Below are 19,877 nucleotides of genomic sequence, written 5' to 3' on the forward strand. Positions count from 1 at the left end.
TCAGAATATATTAGGCTCTTTTAGTACCACCATTATGGCCCACGTTAAAATAGAGTAGCATAGGCCTACCCTATTCAGCTACGGACAGTTCACACAGGAGGCAGGTTTATTCCTAAAACCATTATTTATTGTTGACAGCCACAGCCACGCTGTACTTCCACCGTCCCGAAGGGCAAGGTCTGGCAATGCCAGACTAGTTGCAGCACTAATCAAATTCAAACTTAATATCTATTTGTAGCTGTTTTAATGAGCTACTGTATACACTACATACTCCGAAAATGAGCTGTGTGATAAATGATCTTTATTCTTTAGGCCTACACACCAGAAAGGTGTCTGACGCAGCGCTGCTGCTGCTAGCCTTGTCTGGACACATGGATGTTTCCCATAATTATAAACATATATACTGATTTGATTACAGCAAAGACAACGTCAGCAGTATTGATGGCAAAATAAGCTACAGAATATTTCGTTCTGTATTGACAGGTGCAATATTTAAATATTAATATTATTTATTATTATTTTTTAAATTACATTTATATCTGCATTTATGTCAAAACCTAGAGACTTTCAAACATCATGTCATTTATTAAATGTATTCGTGTCTAAATGACATATAAACATCTTTTCCTGTTCTATTTTGCCTGGAAACTCTTCCAACATGCTGGCGCGTCGCGTGAAAAATAGGCGTCGGTCCTATTTCTAGCATGCATGCGTTTTTGTCGCACAGGCATTGTGCAAGCTCTAACCTGTCAACATGGGAGCCGAAATAAAAAACGGACACGCCACGCAGCTGACACGCTCACGCCACGCAGTCAGTGTGCAGGAGGCCTTAGTCATTGTTACAAAATGGCCATAATGTAATGATGTGTAACTGTGTTTGTGTTGTTTCAGGTGGTGTACCTCACTGTAGAGGATCTGCACAAAGTTCCCATCAAGTAAAGTGTGCGTCTCTTAAAATGTCTCATCTATGCTAAGGTACAACTTACAGTTATGGACCAGTTCCAGCTTTACAATGTGTGGGAAATCATTTTCCTGACTGTGTAAGGTTTATTGTAAGCATGTTTCAAGGTGAAAATCCAAAATCTATCATCGGTTGTTCTGTGTGAGACATTGTGCACCGATTGTCAAGTTATATCTAGCCTACTGTATGTTTCAGGGTTGAATGTTCTCTGTTTCTGAGTCAGTCCTCTTTGTTGATCAGCGGTGAGCTCGCTGTAATTGGACAGAAACCATTTCAAATTAAAAAAAAAAGTAGTTCCCATTCTGTAGATCGTTATCACTCTCTAACAGGCTCCGCACACCTGACACGTTTCAGCTGAATGGTTCAATTGTCCACCTCACATACGTACGTCCATGGCAGTAATATTCTCAATTCATATTGCTCATTAGTCCCACTGAGTGCACTTTGTTATGTTTAACGATGACAGACCTTTAGAGGATGTAGTTTGTGGCACTGCTGAACTCTGTTGCATTACACAGGCAGGTGTTTCTGTGCCTCGTTTTATTCATACACTCATTGATATTAATTGAGTGGACACAATAATAGAAACACCTCCAGTATAATGCAATGCATTTCACCACAGACTACATCCTCCAAAATAAGCATACAACGTGTCATGACATCACACAAATCATACCAATGAATCAACACGGTTTCTACACAATGCCAACATTATAACCTTCATGGAGGGATCATTTATTGCAGGACTGCTGTGTTAGGCCCTGTTTACATGATAACGCTCGTGGGTGAAAACGACAACATATTTTATCAGATGTGCCTTTCGTTTACATGGTGGCGGCGTTTTTGGGTCCACAGTCCACGTCCTGTTGTGCCTTTGTAGCTTTGTAATCTAAGGTTGTTTGGAGCAATAACTCCACCTCCTCTTCTGTCCAGACAAAATTGTCAGCTTTTGTTGTTCGCTTCGCCATGTTTTGGTTTTGCGCTACTAGGCAGAGGAGAGGGAGAGAGGAGGAGAGGGAGAGAAGTAGAAGGAAGGTTCTACGCAGGTGCGTGGACTTTGTGGAGTTGTGTGGCAGTGCTTCACACTACCACCTAGCCGCCCGGTGTGCATACTACATCACATTTCACACACTTTCCCCCCCAAAACGTTTGTCGAAACGCGGAATAAAAAGTGAGAATGCAACGCCACTTTTGCATTTTCTCTTCAGATTGTTTCCGTCTAAACATAGCCTTAGACTGCATTAGTTTAAGCAGTGTTGTAATGTAACGAAGTACAAACACTTTGTTACTGTACGTAAGTAGAATTTTCACGTATCTGTACTTGACTTTGTTATTTATATTTCTGGAGGCTTTGACTTTTACTCCACTATGTATCCTAAATAAAATCTGATACATTTCCCCCTGAGCATCTTCGTTGCTCCTTACTTGCAAGAATTGTTTTCGTACGTTGGAGTAAAAGATTCTTTCTTTCTCACTGTTTTTGTTTTTCAATTTGTTGATGTCAGACTTTGAATTTAATGTGAAGGTTTGGGATTTCTTTTTTTACTTTTAATTTTACTTCTAATAGTTAAGTACATGTAATATCATAACATTACTTTTCATACTTAAGTACAGTAAATAACTAAGACTTTAACTCAAGTAATTATTCTAAAAGGTGAGTTTAACTTCTGCCAATCATTTTCTGGTAAGATAGCCTACTTGTACTTTTACTCAAGTATTGCTTTCAAGTCTACGTTATACAAGACTGAGTTGAAGTCAATGTGTAAGTGCAGTTCTGCCACATCTTCGGTTCTGCCAACATGTGGCGCTGTAAGCCAGCCAGGAGACTGTGTAGGCTGCTGGCGAGGAAGGGCAGCACATGCATACTTAGCTTGGCTGCGAAGGGGAGTCACGGGACTTTTAATTTGAAAAGTGAAATGCGTTTACACTTTGTGTTCCGGTCTCAAAGTTGCGGTTCAGTTAAATCGTCGACGTGCGCGTGGTTAGCTCGGTGCGACTCTCAGCAGCAGCAGCAGCCACCATCAGCGTCAAGTGCGTGTGTGTGTGTGTGTGTGTGTGTGTGTGTGTGTGTGTGTGTGTGTGTGTGTGTGTGGGGGGGGGGAGAAAAGTTGACAGTCGAGCCGACAGTATGGGAGACGTTCCGCAAAGGACCAGACAGTGCTCCGACACAAGCCCGACAAACTTGTAGGTGAGCTGTGAACTTTTTCCTGAGCCACATACAACCTTCCAGCTGCGGGGAACAATAATGGATAACCCTGGTAGTAGCGGAGACTCGGCCGCGGAGAGCAGCGGGTCTGCCCGCAGAGGGGAGTCCAGCAGCGGGTTCAGAGCACAATCGGAGCTGCCGGTCTATCTTACCTATCTACCGGAGTCATACTGCACCGCCAAGTTCAGCCTGGCGGCTTACCTTCTCTGCTGGGCTCTGCTCAGATGGTACCAGGTGAGATTGGCTCTGGAATTTGAACAGTGGTGGTGGTGGAAGAAGTATTTAAATCCTTAACTTAAGTAAAAGTACTCATACCACACTGTAAACATACTCTGTTACAAGTAAAAGTCCTGCATTGAAAATGTTACTAAAGTATAAGTATGTAAGTATCATCAGGAAAATTTAGCTACTTAAAGTATTAAGAGTAGGCCTACTCAATGCAGAAAAATCCTCACATTTAAAAAAACTGGAAATGATCCAAACAGTCAACTGTCAATCAACTAGGCCAAAGTGTTTAATGGTCTAATCATTTCAGCTAGACTTGTAGGACGTTATATTGTTGGCTAGTTTACTTTAGAATAAAACATCAGATTTTATAAACTACATGTGTTTTGTGTGCAGTAATCTTAATGTGTAAAGTAACTAGTAACTAGAGCTGTAACAGATGAATGTAGTGGAGTAAAAAGTACAATATTTCTCTCTGAAATGTAGCGGAGTAGAAGTAGAAAGTGGCATGAAAAGAAAAGACTCAAGTAAAGTACAAATAGGCCTTCCTCAAATTTGCACTAAAGTACAGTAGCCTACTTGAGTAAATGTACTTAGTTACATTCTACCATTTAATTAAAGTAAAGTGAAAGTAGTGAGAAAGTGAAAACAAACTCCCTGAGTTTGCACTGCAATTCACAATTATTGCACTTAAAGTTTTTGCACCTTTCAGGACAAATTAATTGCGTATTTAAATACAAGTTTGTTTGACTTGTAAATTGCTGATACTTTACACCAAAAGACACCATAGGAAAAGATGTGATGTTAGTGGGTCTGCCTTCCTTTTACAGGATCTTCAGTAACATGGATTCAACTGAACTTTACTGGCTTCCTGTCCAAATCTGACAGCAGAAGTTAATCTGTAAAGATGGTGTGATTCTGCAGCATCTCAATCCGTGGCAGAAATTTATATTAGGCTAACGATGCAAACAATATCAATTTGTGAACTGTCAAGAGACTTTGCCATAACGTTTTTAATATTGTGCCACACTTTTTACTGTGTATGATTTGTGTATCAATATATTAAATTTCTTTGATTTGTAAAACATTCCAGTGGTTGATGGATACATAAACGTAGTTGGTTTAACTCAAAATGTACTATAGTACATATCAATAATGCTGTATAAAATTACTCATATTGTGATAGAGGATTTTGTCCATATAACTCCTTTTTTGTATTCAGATTTATTTTATTTTTGCTTTATTAAACTTGATAATCATTCTGATTTAAAAAGCCTCTAACCTGAGTGGGGAGATCATTTGCTAACAAGACAGCAAATATATTTGGTCTGCACTTCAAATTATTATAGGAAATGTACAAACAGGAAAATGACAAGCTGATGTGGAAAAAACAATGTGTCAGGCCAGGGGCCTGTTTCACAAAAGCAGAATATATAAATCCAGGATAACTGGATAAAGCGAGGCTTGACCTAGTCTGATCTGAGCAGTCTGGCTTGGTGGGTTTCACGAAGGCCAAGACAGGCTGAGGAGGAGCGACTAGGTTGAGCCAGGCTGAAGTAATTCAGATAGATGAGCGTCCACGGCTTTCCTCAAAAGACCGCGAGGTCGATCACAGATTTACTGATGCCAAAATGGAGAATACGCATTGTTCATACTTTATACAGAGTGAGCAGCAGCTTCTTGTGGAAGTATGATGACGTGAAACACATTATTTGTATAAAAAGAAAAGAAACACGGCCGCTGTAACAGTGAGAGAAAGCGTAGCAGACGATCACGGACCGACTGAATGCGTAAGTAGCCTAAATATATATATATATATATATATATATATATATACATTAACTGACCACTGCTCTGAACTGGAGCCGTCATAATCATTCCATTCAAGGATTAGGTTACTAATCATTTGCACAAATTAACAGTTGTACTCTTTACCTTAAAAGTAAGCAGAAGATAATGTTACTCAGGAAATTTACCATGAAGATCAATTTTCTACAATGCTAGAGTATGATGCGTAAATATCTCTTTCCCTCTGTTCCTCCCTCTCTCTCATGGGCTAAAATATAAATAACCTAAGTCATATTAACTTCCACTGCTCGCTTTTAATGCAAAGTGTACAACTGTTTGCTTTTGCAAATGACAAGTGACTCATTGAATGGTTTTAGTTAAGAGCAGTAGGTCATAAATGTATATTTTTAGACTATCATTCAGTCGGTCCGCTATTATCTGCCACGCTTTTTCTCGCGTTTTTTTTAATTTTTTATAGAGGACGAGTTTCCTTCTCTACATATTATATGCCTTGCTCCCTTGTATATGTGGACATAGAAAATAAAGACACTGAAGAAATTGGACTCTAAAATCTAGAAACTATAAAGATAATTAAGTGATAAATTCCATGTACACTGTAAACATGAATGGAACAGAGTATATTCAGTTATTCCCCCCCCCAGCAAAATATAAGGTCAAAAACCATTGGGGTGTCCTCTCCCTGTTGTTACATGAATGTACAGTAGTCTACATCACTAGATAGTTACTGGTCCAGTGAACTAAGACTATAATTTGGGAGGATTGTACAATTAGGATATGTTCTTTAAATTGTACAATCCTCCCAAATTATAGTCCCAGTTTACTGGACAACACACATTGTGTGCTAAGAATGCCAAATACAATGCACATGGAAGAGGAACAAACATGATCCTTATTGTTAAAGAATACAAAAAAATGAATCAACTAAAATAATTCAAGGTGCATTGGTCAACTATAGAAATGTACAGCATTGTATGTATTGCCCTTAGTAACAGACTTCATTTAAAACACATTTGAAATGTTATCAGCCTTTTCTAATTATCTCAACAACTGTCATAATATATTCATCAAACTTCTAACAACAATATGAACAGCAGTCTTCATACAGCAATATAACAGTAACAATGACTGTCACATGAATAATTATAAAAAACAATTATGGTCACAACTTTAAATAATAACAGTACTTAAATGAACAGCAATATGCACCTGTTGTATTTTAATCCAGGCTGATAACAATAGGGTAAAACCACTGCTGGGTGATCAGAAAAGGCTCCAGGATTAATAAATCCTGACTGTTAGCCTGGTCAGGAGCAGGCTAGCTGTTAGCCTGGCTGTTAGCCTGGTCAGGAGCAGGCTAGCTGCACAGAATAAATCTCCATGGTGATTTATGTGCCTCCACTTTCGTGAAACCGAGTCAAGGCTTAAATCATCCAGGATAACTGATAAATCCCGGCTTAATCCCTTATCTTGGTTTTGTGAAACAGGCCCCTGATTGGTTTCTGTTTTTTACCTTTGTTACCATGTTGCTAGTTTGAAAATAGAAACACAAAACATAATTTCAGGCTGGGTTCAAGTCATTTTGACAGCATTATTTGGTGTTTGTGGTATTGGAACCGTGTCCTGCTAATTTACATAAATGTCTTGAGGTAGTTTGCATGCCACAGTGGTCCAATGTTTTTTTTAAACAAAATTCAAAACATACAAGTCACAACATGAAAAAATATCCGGTATACGTTATTTCACCAACAACCCATCCACTGTTCATCAGAATGTTCATTTTTATGACTCGATTCGTCAATGAACTGGTTGCTGGACGCTGAGTATCGCTGAACCCACGGATGGAGCTAGCATGTTGTTTGAATCATGTGTGTTAAAGGTAGAGGTGTGACTCTTCACTGATCTCCTGATTCGATTACGATTATCAGGTCTTCGATTCGATATCTCGATGCATCACGATGCGTCAAATACATTTTTCTATTAAAGCCATATAGGATATTTAATTCATAGCTTTTCAAGCTTCAAAAACAAAACATTCTGCAGTACTCTAATACTAAATAAACTGGATACATGAAACAACAGCACTGAGCACATGGCACTTACTCAAATAATCGATTATGGCCCGGCCGATTATCGATGCAGCATCGTCCATGTCCACGATTCCATGCATCGATTATTTGATTAATTTCAACACCTCTAGTTAAAGGGCAACTATTATATAGCATTTTCAGGATAATACTTGTACTAGAACATGTTTACATTTCTCATACTGCCCATGGCTGCTGCTCCTGTATTCACGCTCTGTATGAGATGCTCTGTAGGAGCGCCTGTCTCTTTAATCCCTCCTCCGGAAAAAGCCCAGTCGGCTCTGATTGGCCAGCGTGCTTCCTGGAATCTCCGAAACCTGCACTCGTGTTTCATTAGTTGAAGCTGGAGCTACTGCAACAGAGTATATAACAGGACTTTGTACTGTGAAAAATCACCAATAAAGGCTTCATAACCAAATATTACACAACCGGACATGTCCTAGCAGTAAAGTGACCGCAATTTGGTGAGAAATGACCAGCATTGACCAAGATTACAGCTATGTCGCGTTAGCATGTAGCTGCTTAATAGTTAGCAGTATGCTAACGTTAGATTGTAGTGGAACGAAACAGCACTTTCTACCGTCAAAAATCGCAGATAAATGCTTTCTGAACCAAACACTACCCAATAATCAGACATGTTTCAGCAGTAATGCGACTCGGAATTGGGGAGAATTTAACAACATTGGCAGCCAAGATGACATTGTTAACTGCCGTTAGCATGTAGCTATAGTTAGCAGTGGACACTAATAGAATATAGCAGCAATTTCTACAGTCAAAAATCGCAAATAAAAAGGCTTTAAACAAAATACTACATAAACAGAAAATGTTTCAGGAGTAATGCGACCCCGAATTGGGGAGAATTTAACGACACTGGCAGCCAAGGTGACATTGTTTACTGCCGTTAGCATGTAGCTACATGGGACAATGTTAACACCGCAGTGGCTTAAAAAAATAAACACTCCAGTCCTGCCTACCTGGAGCAGATGACCAATCAGAAGGCCGGCTTAGAGTTGCGTAAGACTTAGCCGAGAGTAGAAATAACCGGAGCGTTCAGAACAGTTGGAAATCTGAACGTTTTAGCTCACAGGGATTTGTCTAAAATACGTTTACCTCATTATTTGAACATGAAAATCCAACATTATAACATTGTAGATATGACAGAAAACACTATGTCCCCTTTAACATGGACATGAAGTTTGCGGTTATGAGGCTTATACCATTTTTGATCATTTTCAAATATGATATTAACCTGGCACACAGAGGAATCATGTTATTCATATCTCTGTACAGGTTCACTGACAGCTGTCTGCTCTGATTGCATCCACCTCTCTCTCTCTCGGTTAGTGATGTCTTGTTTTATTTTAAGCCAAATGTGTGAGCGTTCATATTTTATAGGGGTGATGTACTTTGATATTTCGTCTTTGTACCAGATAATAATCCCTCCTGAGTCCCTCCCTCTTTTAACAGTAGGGAGTTTGACTGATGACAGCACGATTTCTTTGTAGTTTGGGGGACAGTGAGTGACAGAGCCAGGTCTACACCAGGTGTCCTGGAGGATGATGATGTCTGTGTCTTTGGTGTTGTCTTTGAATTCAGGGGTTTCACTTTTACATCCAAACAATGAAGAGTTAAGGCCCTGAATATTCCACATGGAGACAGGAAATGGCTTCATTGTTAGCAAATACAAATACAGTTTTAAAAAGAGATAAACCTACAGTAATAAGTAATAAATGAGAGGTAGGGCTGTCCTTGATTAAAGTAGTAATAGAATACATTTTCTAAACGGTATCTTCCATTTAGCTATTTGCAGATGAGTTACAGGGTTAGGGGTTTGGGAAATGGTTTAGTGTTTATATGAGAGACCGAAACAAATTATGAATTATTGTGTTGCCAGAGATGTACTCCTCATTTTAACTAGTGACCAATAAGAAAAAGGCTAACTCATTCTGCACTGGAAGCTAAAGAGTAAATAGAAATAAATAAGTTAAAATAAAATAAATCTGGTAATAATAGCCTTATAATTTAAGACCAGAATTGAGTAGTCAATCAACTACTTAAGATAAAACAGCCCTAATTAAAAGTGGATAGTAGTTAAACTTATAAAACTTAGTTATAAAAACACGTTATTCTTCTAAAAATAAGAATAGTATTTATGACACCTTAGAGTCCCATTTAGCTGATCAGTCTGGAGCATGAGACTGAGCAGGTGTTTGATCTCCCCCAGGTCTGCAGGGTCTCTCTCTCTCTCTCTCTCTCTCTCTCTCTCTCTCTCTCTCTCTCTCTCTCTCTCTCTCTCTCTCTCTTTCTCTCTGTCATGTATCCCGCTCCAAAACTCCTGGACCATGTCACAGGAACAGTTGTCCAATTTAAAAATCATGCATCAACACTGAATAAATATTGACCTTTCAAGATAAGAGCCTTCAAAAGATTGCTGTAGCTGCTAAAATCTATTCAGATGTTTGGAATAAGTGACCAGGCATAGACCAGTATAGAGCAGCATGTTGTGATTTCACATTGAAAGATTCTGTCTATGATATCTGACTATAGCTGACTATCTCTCCAGGGGAGAAACCTGTAAGACCGGTTACAGCCCGTTGTTTTTAGACATGATTACATACAGCTGCCTCTGGACGGTCTCAACAGTAGGGATTGTTGTGTGTGTGTGGTGTGTGTGATCATGGCAAAATGTCCTCAGATCTCTGCAGGGTAAATCCAGACAGCTAGCTAGACTATCTGTCCAATCTGAGTTTTCTGTTGCACCACCAAAACAAGTTCCTTCCTGAGACTATTTTGCAGAGGCACCGCGGCTTTTCCCGGTGCCTAGCACTGCCCAAGACGATTGCGATTGGTTTAAAGAAATGCCACCACCTACTGTAGTGGGAACTAACACAGAAAAGGTTTTAAGTACTTTGCCATGTGTTTTTCTTTCTGTCCAGGGTTTCCCCCAGTGTATTGGAAGCCTGGTTGCCCCCCACCATCTCAATTTTGCGATTCTGTTATCACAGAAACTATTGGGCTATACATTAATGCTGCCATCAGGCTGTGACTGGCCCCAGATGGGCCCTTGTCAAAAAAGACACTTGCCACCAGGCTAAATAACCTTTCTGGGGGAAGCCCTGCTGTCTTTCTGTCCACGGCCAGATTTAGTCACCGCAATATCGTCACAACTGTGCAAGATGCAGTCAGAAAACTTTACAGGTGTGTAGTAGAGATTAGAATGAAGGTTTGAGTTTGAAGATGGCTGTGGTCTCAGCAAGGACACAGGAAGTATGGGGGGGGGTAAGAAATAAGGAAGGGGCCATAGGCCCCCCACTTTACACCCTTGCCCCGATTTAGCATCGCAGCTGGTGTTATCCCATTACAAGATGATCTCTAGTTTTTGTAGCAAAATCAAAATAAATCTCAAAGAAGAATGCTACCAAGCCACGGCTGAGCGATGTGTAGTTACATTTTCCGAGCGATGCACGTCAGGCTACGGCGTAGGGTCGGTATTTCCACGTAGCCGTGGCGTAGATTTACCGCAGAAGCATAAATCCCGCTTAAGGCTTAAGAAACCCATTTTGGCCGCATGTACCCTAGAGCCTGGATCGGGCCGAATTTTTCCGTCCGAACCCGGCCCGAGCCCGACAGAGCCGTGACCGAACCAGGCCCGAGCCCGTCAGGCATTATGATATTTATGTCCGAGCCCGACCCGAGCCGGACACAGTTAAAATCTCATTGTTTTTTTTTCTCATACTAATGACACATGTAGGCTTGTTTGTGTGGAAAGCCCGCTTTTATTAAGCAACTGTAGGAAGGCATTCGGAAATGTCAACAGGGGGAACAAGCGCACGTTAATAAGCTGTTTAATTTAAAATGTTCAATGTGTTAACCTCTCCTGATCGCTTCGATTCCGACCGTGATCAGAAAACCAGGGGAGACTGGTTACCTCCAGGGCCGACGTTATATAACGTCGGGGTTAAAATTCCGTTTCTGGTGAGCAGATGAATGAACTTGGCTTTCAGTCTGGGGTTGATCTCGGACACCGCACACACTGTGTACAAAACTTATTCTTAAAAAAAAACAAACTTAAACTTATTCCACCAACTCTGCTCCGGTCACATCTACACGTCTGCTTCCTCTTTCTCTATCTCTCTTCTGCCCGCTTTACACACACACTGAGCTCTCTTAAAGGAGCCGCAGCACCATTTTACAACAAATGCCTTATCACGCGGATGTGACTGAGCCCGGCCCGAACCCGACCATCATTTCTAAATATCTGTCCGAACCCGGCCCGGCCCGTCGGGACCCGTCGGGCTCGGGTCGGGTATCCATGCCTTAATGTATCCTGGATCTCGTTCTTTCGGTCATGACCCAGAATTCATGACCATAGGTGAGGGTAGGAACGGAAATTGACTGGTAGATTGAGAGCTTTGCCTTCTGGCTCAGCTCTCTTTTTGTCACAACAGTGCGATAAAGTTTCCTACAACCTATTAAACACCTCCTCCCTCCTACCAACCCACTTTGTCAACTATTTTGTAAAAAAAATAGATGACATACGCTCTTCATTCTCCACCTGGATCCTATCCCTTCTCACCTTCTCCAATCTATTGCTCCTGACCTTCTTCCTTTCCTCACCCATCTCATTAACATCTCCTTGTCAACTGGCTGTTTCCCTGATGCCCTCAAAGAGGCAAGAGTGACCCCACTACTCAAAAAACCAACATTCGACTCCTCTGATGTAAATAACTACAGACCCGTCTCCCTTCTTCCATTCCTATCTAAAACTCGTGAGCGTGCCATTTATAATCAACTCTCTACCTATCTCCACCAGAACAATATTCTTGATCCCCACCAGTCTGGCTTCAAGGCTGGCCACTCAACAGAAACTGCCCTCCTTGCTGTCACTGAGCAGCTTCACATCGCTAGAACAACCTCTCTCTCTTCCATCATCATCCTTCTGGATCTTTCTGCTGCCTTTGACACAGTGAACCACCAGATCCTCATTTCGACACTCCGAAATCTGGGTGTCTCAGGCTCTGCGCTCTCATTGCTCAAATCTTACCTGACAGACCGAACCTACCGGGTAACCTGGAGAGGATCTAGCTCAGAACCTTGCCCACTCAAAACTTGAGTTTCTCAGGGATCAGTCCTGGGTCCCCTCCTCTTTTCTCTGTACACCAACTCTCTCGGGTCTGTCATTCAGTCGCACGGCTTTTCTTATCACAGCTACGCAGATGACACCCAACTAATTCTCTCCTTTCCTGAGTCTGAAACTCAGGTAGCAGCACGTATCTCGGCCTGTCTGACTGACATCTCTTCTTTGATGTCCACACACCATCTGAAACTCAGCCTCGACAAGACTGAGCTCCTTTTCCTTCCAGGGAAGGGCTCTCCTACCCAAGACCTGAATATAACAATTGACAACTCTGTGGTAGTCCCCACCCAGACTGCTAGAAACCTGGGAGTAACACTTGACGACCAACTCTCCTTCACTGCTAACATTGCTGCAACCACCCGATCGTGTAGATACATGCTGAATAACATCAGAAGGATACGTCCCCTTCTAACGCAGAAGGCGGCTCAGATTCTGGTTCAGGCTCTAATCATCTCACGTCTAGACTACTGCAACTCCCTCCTGATTGGCCTGCCTGCATGTGCCATCCGATCCCTGCAGCTAATTCAGAATGCAGCAGCTCGACTTGTCTTCAACCTCCCCAAGTTCTCTCACACTACACCGCTCCTCCGCTCTCTTCACTGGTTACCAATTGCGGCCCGCATCCGCTTCAAGACACTAGTACTGACGTACAGGGCCATGAACGGATCAGCCCCAGCTTACATCCAGGACATGGTCAAACCATATACCCCAACCCCCCCACTTCGTTCTGCATCAGCCAACCAGCTTGCTGCCCCCTCACAGCGAGGGAGAACTAATCACTCAACGAAATCCCGACTGTTCACTGTCCTGGCTCCCAAATGGTGGAACGAGCTCCCCATCAATATCAGGATGGTCGAAAGCCTACACATCTTCAGCCGAAGGCTAAAAACACATCTCTTCCGACTACACCTCGGATAAAAAAAAAATAAATAAAATAAATAAAATTCTTGAACCTGCACTTTCATTTGTCTCTTTGTAGCTTTGCCTATTTAAAGCTACTGTATTTGCACTGACTACTTGTTGTCTGGAGTTTGAACCTTCACAGTTGAAAGCACTTAATTGTAAGTCGCTTTGGATAAAAGCGTCAGCTAAATGACGTAATGTAATGTAATGTAAATCAAATAATTACTCATTTCTTACACTGCACTGTAACTTTTATTCTTGTACTTGTATCTTATTCTAGTTTTTTTTTTTTCTATCTCTTTCATGACTGTTATTTAATTGTTTATAGCTGATCTTTAATGTTGTATGTAAAGCACTTTGAATTGCCATGTTGCTGAAATACATAGAAATAAAGTTGCCTTGCCCTACAACCTCCAGCCTCTCAGTCAGTCACTAGGGCATAGAAAACGCTGTTGTGCCTGTCTCAGTGCAGTGTTTCCCCCACTGTATTGTAAGCCTGGCAGCCCACCAGGCCTAAGTTGTCTCCCACCAGGCCTAAGCCACTGGGAATGATTTTTGAATGTATTTTTAAGACATTTTTTAAACTACAGTTACAGTGGGGTGGCTTGGTTAGAAACGTAGACAGTCATATTTTTAAATCTCCAGTTAGCTCTTAGCACTGACTTAATGTGCGGCCATATGGAACCTGTCTTATAGCTTTTTTTTAAATACTCAATTTTGTGATTCCATCCATGATTATATATATATATATATACATGTATATATATTTATCACAGAAACTATTGGGGCTCTACATTCACGCTACCATCAGGCTGTGATTGGCCACAGACGAGCCATCATCATCATCAAAAAAAAAAAGACAGTTTGTAACATTCCAAAATCTTAATTTCATTTTTACTGTTATTAATACACATCGGTTCAAAAAATCGGTTATTGGTTTTTAATTAACTTCTAATAATCTGTATCGGTATCTGCCCTAAAAAAACAATATCGGTCGACCCCTAACTGAAAATACCCAGTTTGTTAACCAAAGTGAAGATGAGGCATCAGAGTCTGACACCGAGGAAGTCCATTGGGAGCCTCAGGCCTGAGAGGTGTGATGTGTGTTTGTTCTAAATAGTTGCCAAAATGTGTAATTTTATGGGACGCAGTGTTAACTCTGACATCGTACAGGTGTAGACTCAACCAGGCCTGACCTGACCTGTAGTGCAAAGTGAAAAGTTTGTCATGACTCACTGTACGCTGTCTTGACAAAAACCATTAGCAAGCCTAGTAAGACAAGGGCATGTCAGGAAGAGGGTCCACCCCGAAGGCGGAACACGTCCATTGACTTGTTCTTGTCTCCGCAGTGCTCACTGCAGCAACAAGTCATGTCTTGAATCTGCCCGCAGGCTCTTCTCTGCTCAGCAGCTACAGAGATAGAGTGGCTCCCATCCAGCCAGACTGATCCACCCCTACACACCCAGGGACTCCATAGCTCAGTTCATGGACATCTGCAGACATGCAGCGTGTACACTTGATTAGTCTTGATAAGCCTAAATTGAGCTCATTTTTGCCTCTTCCTTGTTTTCCCCTTACATTGCACGGCAGCTGGATTCTTGCAATATCACGAGATTACGCAAGAATCACAGGATCATATATGTGTAAAATCCATCTTGTCAGGCTCCAACCTAATGCCTTTGTGTCTGAACTAACTGCTTACCAAACCAATCAGTGTCTGGTGAGGAGCTAGGTTTTAGGTGAGTATGTGACGGCCGCGACTGTTTCTCCAAAGCAACAATGGCGGACGTGATAGATGGATGGTTCATCCAATCACCTGCCAGGTACTTTTTTGAAAGTGCCTGCCCTTTCCCAAACAGTTTCCAATGGAGGCTTCTCGTCAGGTTAGTTTCCACCTTGTTGAAAAATAAACTTGTCAGAATGCTTCAAACGAATCGTACGACATGAAATCATCGAACAGTGTCTCTTCCTCACACACCTCTCAGATGTTGGAGTTAAGGGCGGCTGTGTGTGACAAGTTGTTACTTTCTGAAACTAAAACACTGATAATTATTATGTACGTGTGTGTTCATGAGTCCAAAAACGGGGTTTCCGCGGGGTCTTAAGAAGTAAAAAAAAGTCTAAAATTTAAAAATCTAAATTGTAGGCCTTAAAAGTCTTACATTTGCTAAAGTATTGTGTTCTAGGTCTTAAATCATTTTAAACGGGTCTTAATTTTCCTACGTTCATGTAACGCTACATCTAATGCTCATTGAAATGATCCCGCAGCACTTTAGAATGTTTTTTTTTTTTTTTTTTTATTATTATTCTGTGGTGTTGTAGTTCTTTCTGTCGCTAGTCCAAATATAATTTGCTTTATTACGACTGCAAATGACACCAACATGCAACTTACTATATATTGCAGCCAATCTAGACACCAGTCCTAAAATGCCAATGAGAAAATCGGGGAATTGTTTCAGACGATGTTTCCGGACTCTAACGTCTGACGTTATTTTTGATGTCGTGATATATTTCTTAAATTTCATTCATAGTGGTCTTAAAATGGTCTTGAATTTCATTCATAGTGGTCTTAAAATGGTTTTGAATTTCATTCATAGTGGTCTTAAAAAGTCTTACATTTGACTTGGTGAAACCTGCAGAAACCCTGAAAAACATTAATGCCTTCCAATATAGATGCTGCAAAATATCATCACATTTCGCCACTCTCTATGACGGCAAGCTTTTTAACCTGTCTCTTAAGTGTGGCTGCTCAGGACGGCTACACTTTTGCCTTCAGATGTGTTTAGATGACCCATTTAATGAACTATAGTTTGTTGAGAGCATACCTCAGCCTTTAGGATAGAGTCATATAATTTCAATTAATCAATTTTATTTGTCACATGATTTATTTGATCATATAAGGTACAATTTTAGTGAAATGTTATCCCGCCAGTTCCTTCATTTGTGCATTCAAAATAGTTTAAATAGAATAGGAATAGTAATAACAGACAGACCGTGATTGATACATCTCAGGGGTTTTCCTGACTCATAATAGACCTTTGAGGGTTACTGCCCACGGCAGTAAGCATGATCAGTGTTATTTGACAGAAATCTATGCATTTTCCTGTTATTTCTGACAATTTGGTAAACAAAAATGTATATTATGCTTGTGTAAATAAACATCAATTGACAAAACTGGTTAAAAAAAAATAACATTCATACTTAAATAAATCCCCAGGAGAGTCTGACAGACTTTAGATTAGCTCTCATATTCAATGTTAATGTTCTGCTTGTTCAGCGGTTGTTTGGTAAATTGCTCTTAAACACATTTAGAGAGGATTTGAATTGCTGTTTTTATTCTCAATTCTTATCACTTTGATGCTGGGGATTTTCCTTCGGGGCTGGCTAAAATGTCTTTGGGGGGGCCCCAAAAATTCCTCTATGGAGGAAACACCCTGCATCTGAGGTGAAACAGCCATGCAGCACCCAGGTCAGGCCCTCGGTGATGTGTACACCAAGGTACTGAAAGAGGCGCCCTTGTAATTTGTCATAGTTCTTGAATGCAATTCATGTAACACTTAACATTAGAAAACTTTTTATTGGCACAATAAAAAAACAAGTATAATGTGCAATGATTAAAAGAATGGCTCTTACGAAGCACAAGTCGGTTTCCTTAATTTGTACCAGAGAGAGAGAGAGAGAGAGAGAAATATGTGTCCCTGAGCAAGGCACTTAACCCCTAGTTGCTCCAGAGGCGCGTGACCTCTGATATATAGCAATTGTAAGTCGCTTTGGATAAAAGCGTCAGCTAAGTGACATGTAATGAGAGAGAGAGAGAGATGCGCTAATAAAAGTTAAAACATTTAAAGACCGACAACCCTGTTAACATTCCTGATGGGTATTTTTATGAAATATATAGATTTTAATGGGAGGGATTTACATATAGGCTATTTGTAGGCCTGCTGAGCCGTGTCTTGCCAATGCGCACATTGGTTTGAATTATGTTTTTATATTTTTTATTTGCTCTCACGATCGCTGACCACTGCCAGGTTGCAACTTAAATAACAGGCTAAAGCAAAGACAGTTTATGGAAAGCACAAGTGTAATTATGGTCAGATCTTGGTCCTGACTGATGAGGAAGATATTGATATATGTATATATATGACGTTTTTGTTTGCCAGCTTTCCTTCCTGTTTTATGAAGCAGCGACTGTATTGCGTTTTGCCTGTAAAACCGTGTCTGTGTTCTTCATATTTATGTAGAATTATAGTTTGCTCTTCTTATGTAAAATATGTGGCTCTGGTAGATATTTGCGATTGGTCATGCTATGCAAACATCGCCTCTTTAATGTGAATGCGCACGAACACTGAACTGAAGTTGATAACCACCGTCGTGACACAGCTTTGCGGGACCACAGTTGTTAGGGTTAGAGAAGCCGGGTAACTGAAATCAATCCAGGGCATGTTGATCTCGATTCGTAGTACAGGCCTCTAGTGACAAAACTATAAAATTAAGAGCAAAGTTGTAACAAATCTTTTAAGGTAGAATGTCTTTTTCCTGGAATGACCTAAATATCGGCCTGGTTTAATCTCAGTAAGCTTTGAGAAGAGTAAACCTTCCTGAAAGTACAGCTTTGGATTAGCATTTCCCATTAATTGGCCACCAGGAAGAAGGATCATGGTAGTTTTAAGTTCAGTGCTGACATTTATCCCATTGAGTATCGAATGGCTCCTCCTCTTGCTCTTTTCCTGTTTATATATTTATATATATATATATATATATATATATATATATATGTGTATATGTGTATATATATATATGTGTATATATATATATATATATATATATATATATATGTGTATATATATATATATATATATATATATATATATATATATATATATATATATATGTGTGTATATATATGTATGTATGTATGTATGTATGTATGTATTACATTTTTTTATCATAGCCTTTAAAACTGTGCCAACAGTATTAGCATGGCTTAGTAAGCACCAGCTTGGAGTGGTCTGTTAATACTGTGGTTATTTGAAAAATGTATTGCCCATGACATCCTCACATTATATATTTTTGTGTTCATTTTATTTTGTTTATTGGCTACAAGTTTGAATTAATGAATGCTTTATTTCGAACATAAAAAATAATACAAAAAAACTGAAAGAACAAAAACAAAAAACTAAAGGTGCTCTAAGCGATGTCACACGTTTTTTTGGCTACAACATTTTGTGTCACATACAGCAAACATCTCCTCACTATCTGCTAGCTGCCTGTCCCCTGAACACACTGTAAAAAAACATCTCACTATCTGCTAGCTGCCTGTCCCCTGAACACACTGTAAAAAACATCTCACTATCTGCTAGCTGCCTGTCCCCTGAACACACTGTAAAAAACATCTCACTATCTGCTAGCTGCCTGTCCCCTGAACACACTGTAAAAAATATCTTCTCACTATCCGCTAGCTGCCTGTCCCCTGAACACACTGTAAAAACATCTCCTCACTATCTGCTAGCTGCCTGTCCCCTGAACACACTGTAAAAAGCTGCCTGTCCCCTGAACACACTGTAAAAAACATCTCGTCACTATCTACTAGCTGCCTGTCCCCTGAACACACTGTAAAAAACATCTCCTCACTATCTGCTAGCTGCCTGTCCCCTGAACACACTGTAAAAAACATCTCCTCACTATCTGCTAGCTGCCTGTCCCCTGAACACACTGTAAAAAACATCTCCTCACTATCTGCCTGTCCCCTGAACACACTGTAAAAAACATCTCCTCACTATCTGCCTGTCCCCTGAACACACTGTAAAAAACATCTCCTCACTATCTGCCTGTCCCCTGAACACACTGTAAAAAAACATCTCCTCACTATCTGCTGGCTGCCTGTCCCCTGAACACACTGTAAAAAACATCTCACTATCTGCTAGCTGCCTGTCCCCTGAACACACTGTAAAAAACATCTCCTCACTAGCTGCCTGTCCCCTGAACACACTGTAAAAAACATCTCCTCACTAGCTGCCTGTCCCCTGAACACACTGTAAAAAACATCTCCTCACTATCCGCTAGCTGCCTGTCCCCTGAATACACTGTAAAAAACATTTCACTATCCGCTAGCTGCCTGTCCCCTGAACACACTGTAAAAAAACATGTCACTATCTGCTAGCTACCTGTCCCCTGAACACACTGTAAAAAACATGTCACTATCTGCTAGCTGCCTGTCCCCTGAACACACTGTAAAAAACATCTCACTATCTGCTAGCTGCCTGTCCCCTGAACACACTGTAAAAAACATCTCACTATCTGCCTGTCCCCTGAACACACTGTAAAAAACATCTCCTCACTATCTGCTAGCTGCCTGTCCCCTGAACACACTGTAAAAAAACATCTCCTCACTATCTGCTAGCTGCCTGTCCCCTGAACACACTGTAAAAAACATCTCCTCACTCTCCGCTAGCTGTCTGTCCCCTGAACACACTGTAAAAAACATCTCCTCACTATCTGCCTATCCCCTGAACACACTGTAAAAAACATCTCCTCACTATCTGCTGGCTGCCT

The 19,877-nt window shown here is 40.6% G+C and overlaps 1 protein-coding gene across 2 annotated transcripts in view; it reads left to right on the forward strand.

The window, feature by feature from the left end:
* Positions 1-3,033: 3,033 nt before the first annotated feature.
* Positions 3,034-19,877, forward strand: part of arhgef4 (Rho guanine nucleotide exchange factor (GEF) 4) — a 196,806-nt gene continuing 179,962 nt past the window's right edge. The window contains exon 1 of one of the 2 annotated variants that reach the window (XM_031307777.2): positions 3,034-3,401. In XM_031307777.2, the coding sequence (XP_031163637.1) occupies positions 3,207-3,401 (195 nt within the window). In that variant the 5' untranslated portion in view covers positions 3,034-3,206. The remainder of the gene's footprint in view (positions 3,402-19,877) is intronic. The other variant, XM_031307776.2, reaches the window with a different exon arrangement.

The sequence above is a fragment of the Sander lucioperca genome, chromosome 23, assembly GCF_008315115.2.
Source record: "Sander lucioperca isolate FBNREF2018 chromosome 23, SLUC_FBN_1.2, whole genome shotgun sequence".
Taxonomy (NCBI): domain Eukaryota; kingdom Metazoa; phylum Chordata; class Actinopteri; order Perciformes; family Percidae; genus Sander; species Sander lucioperca.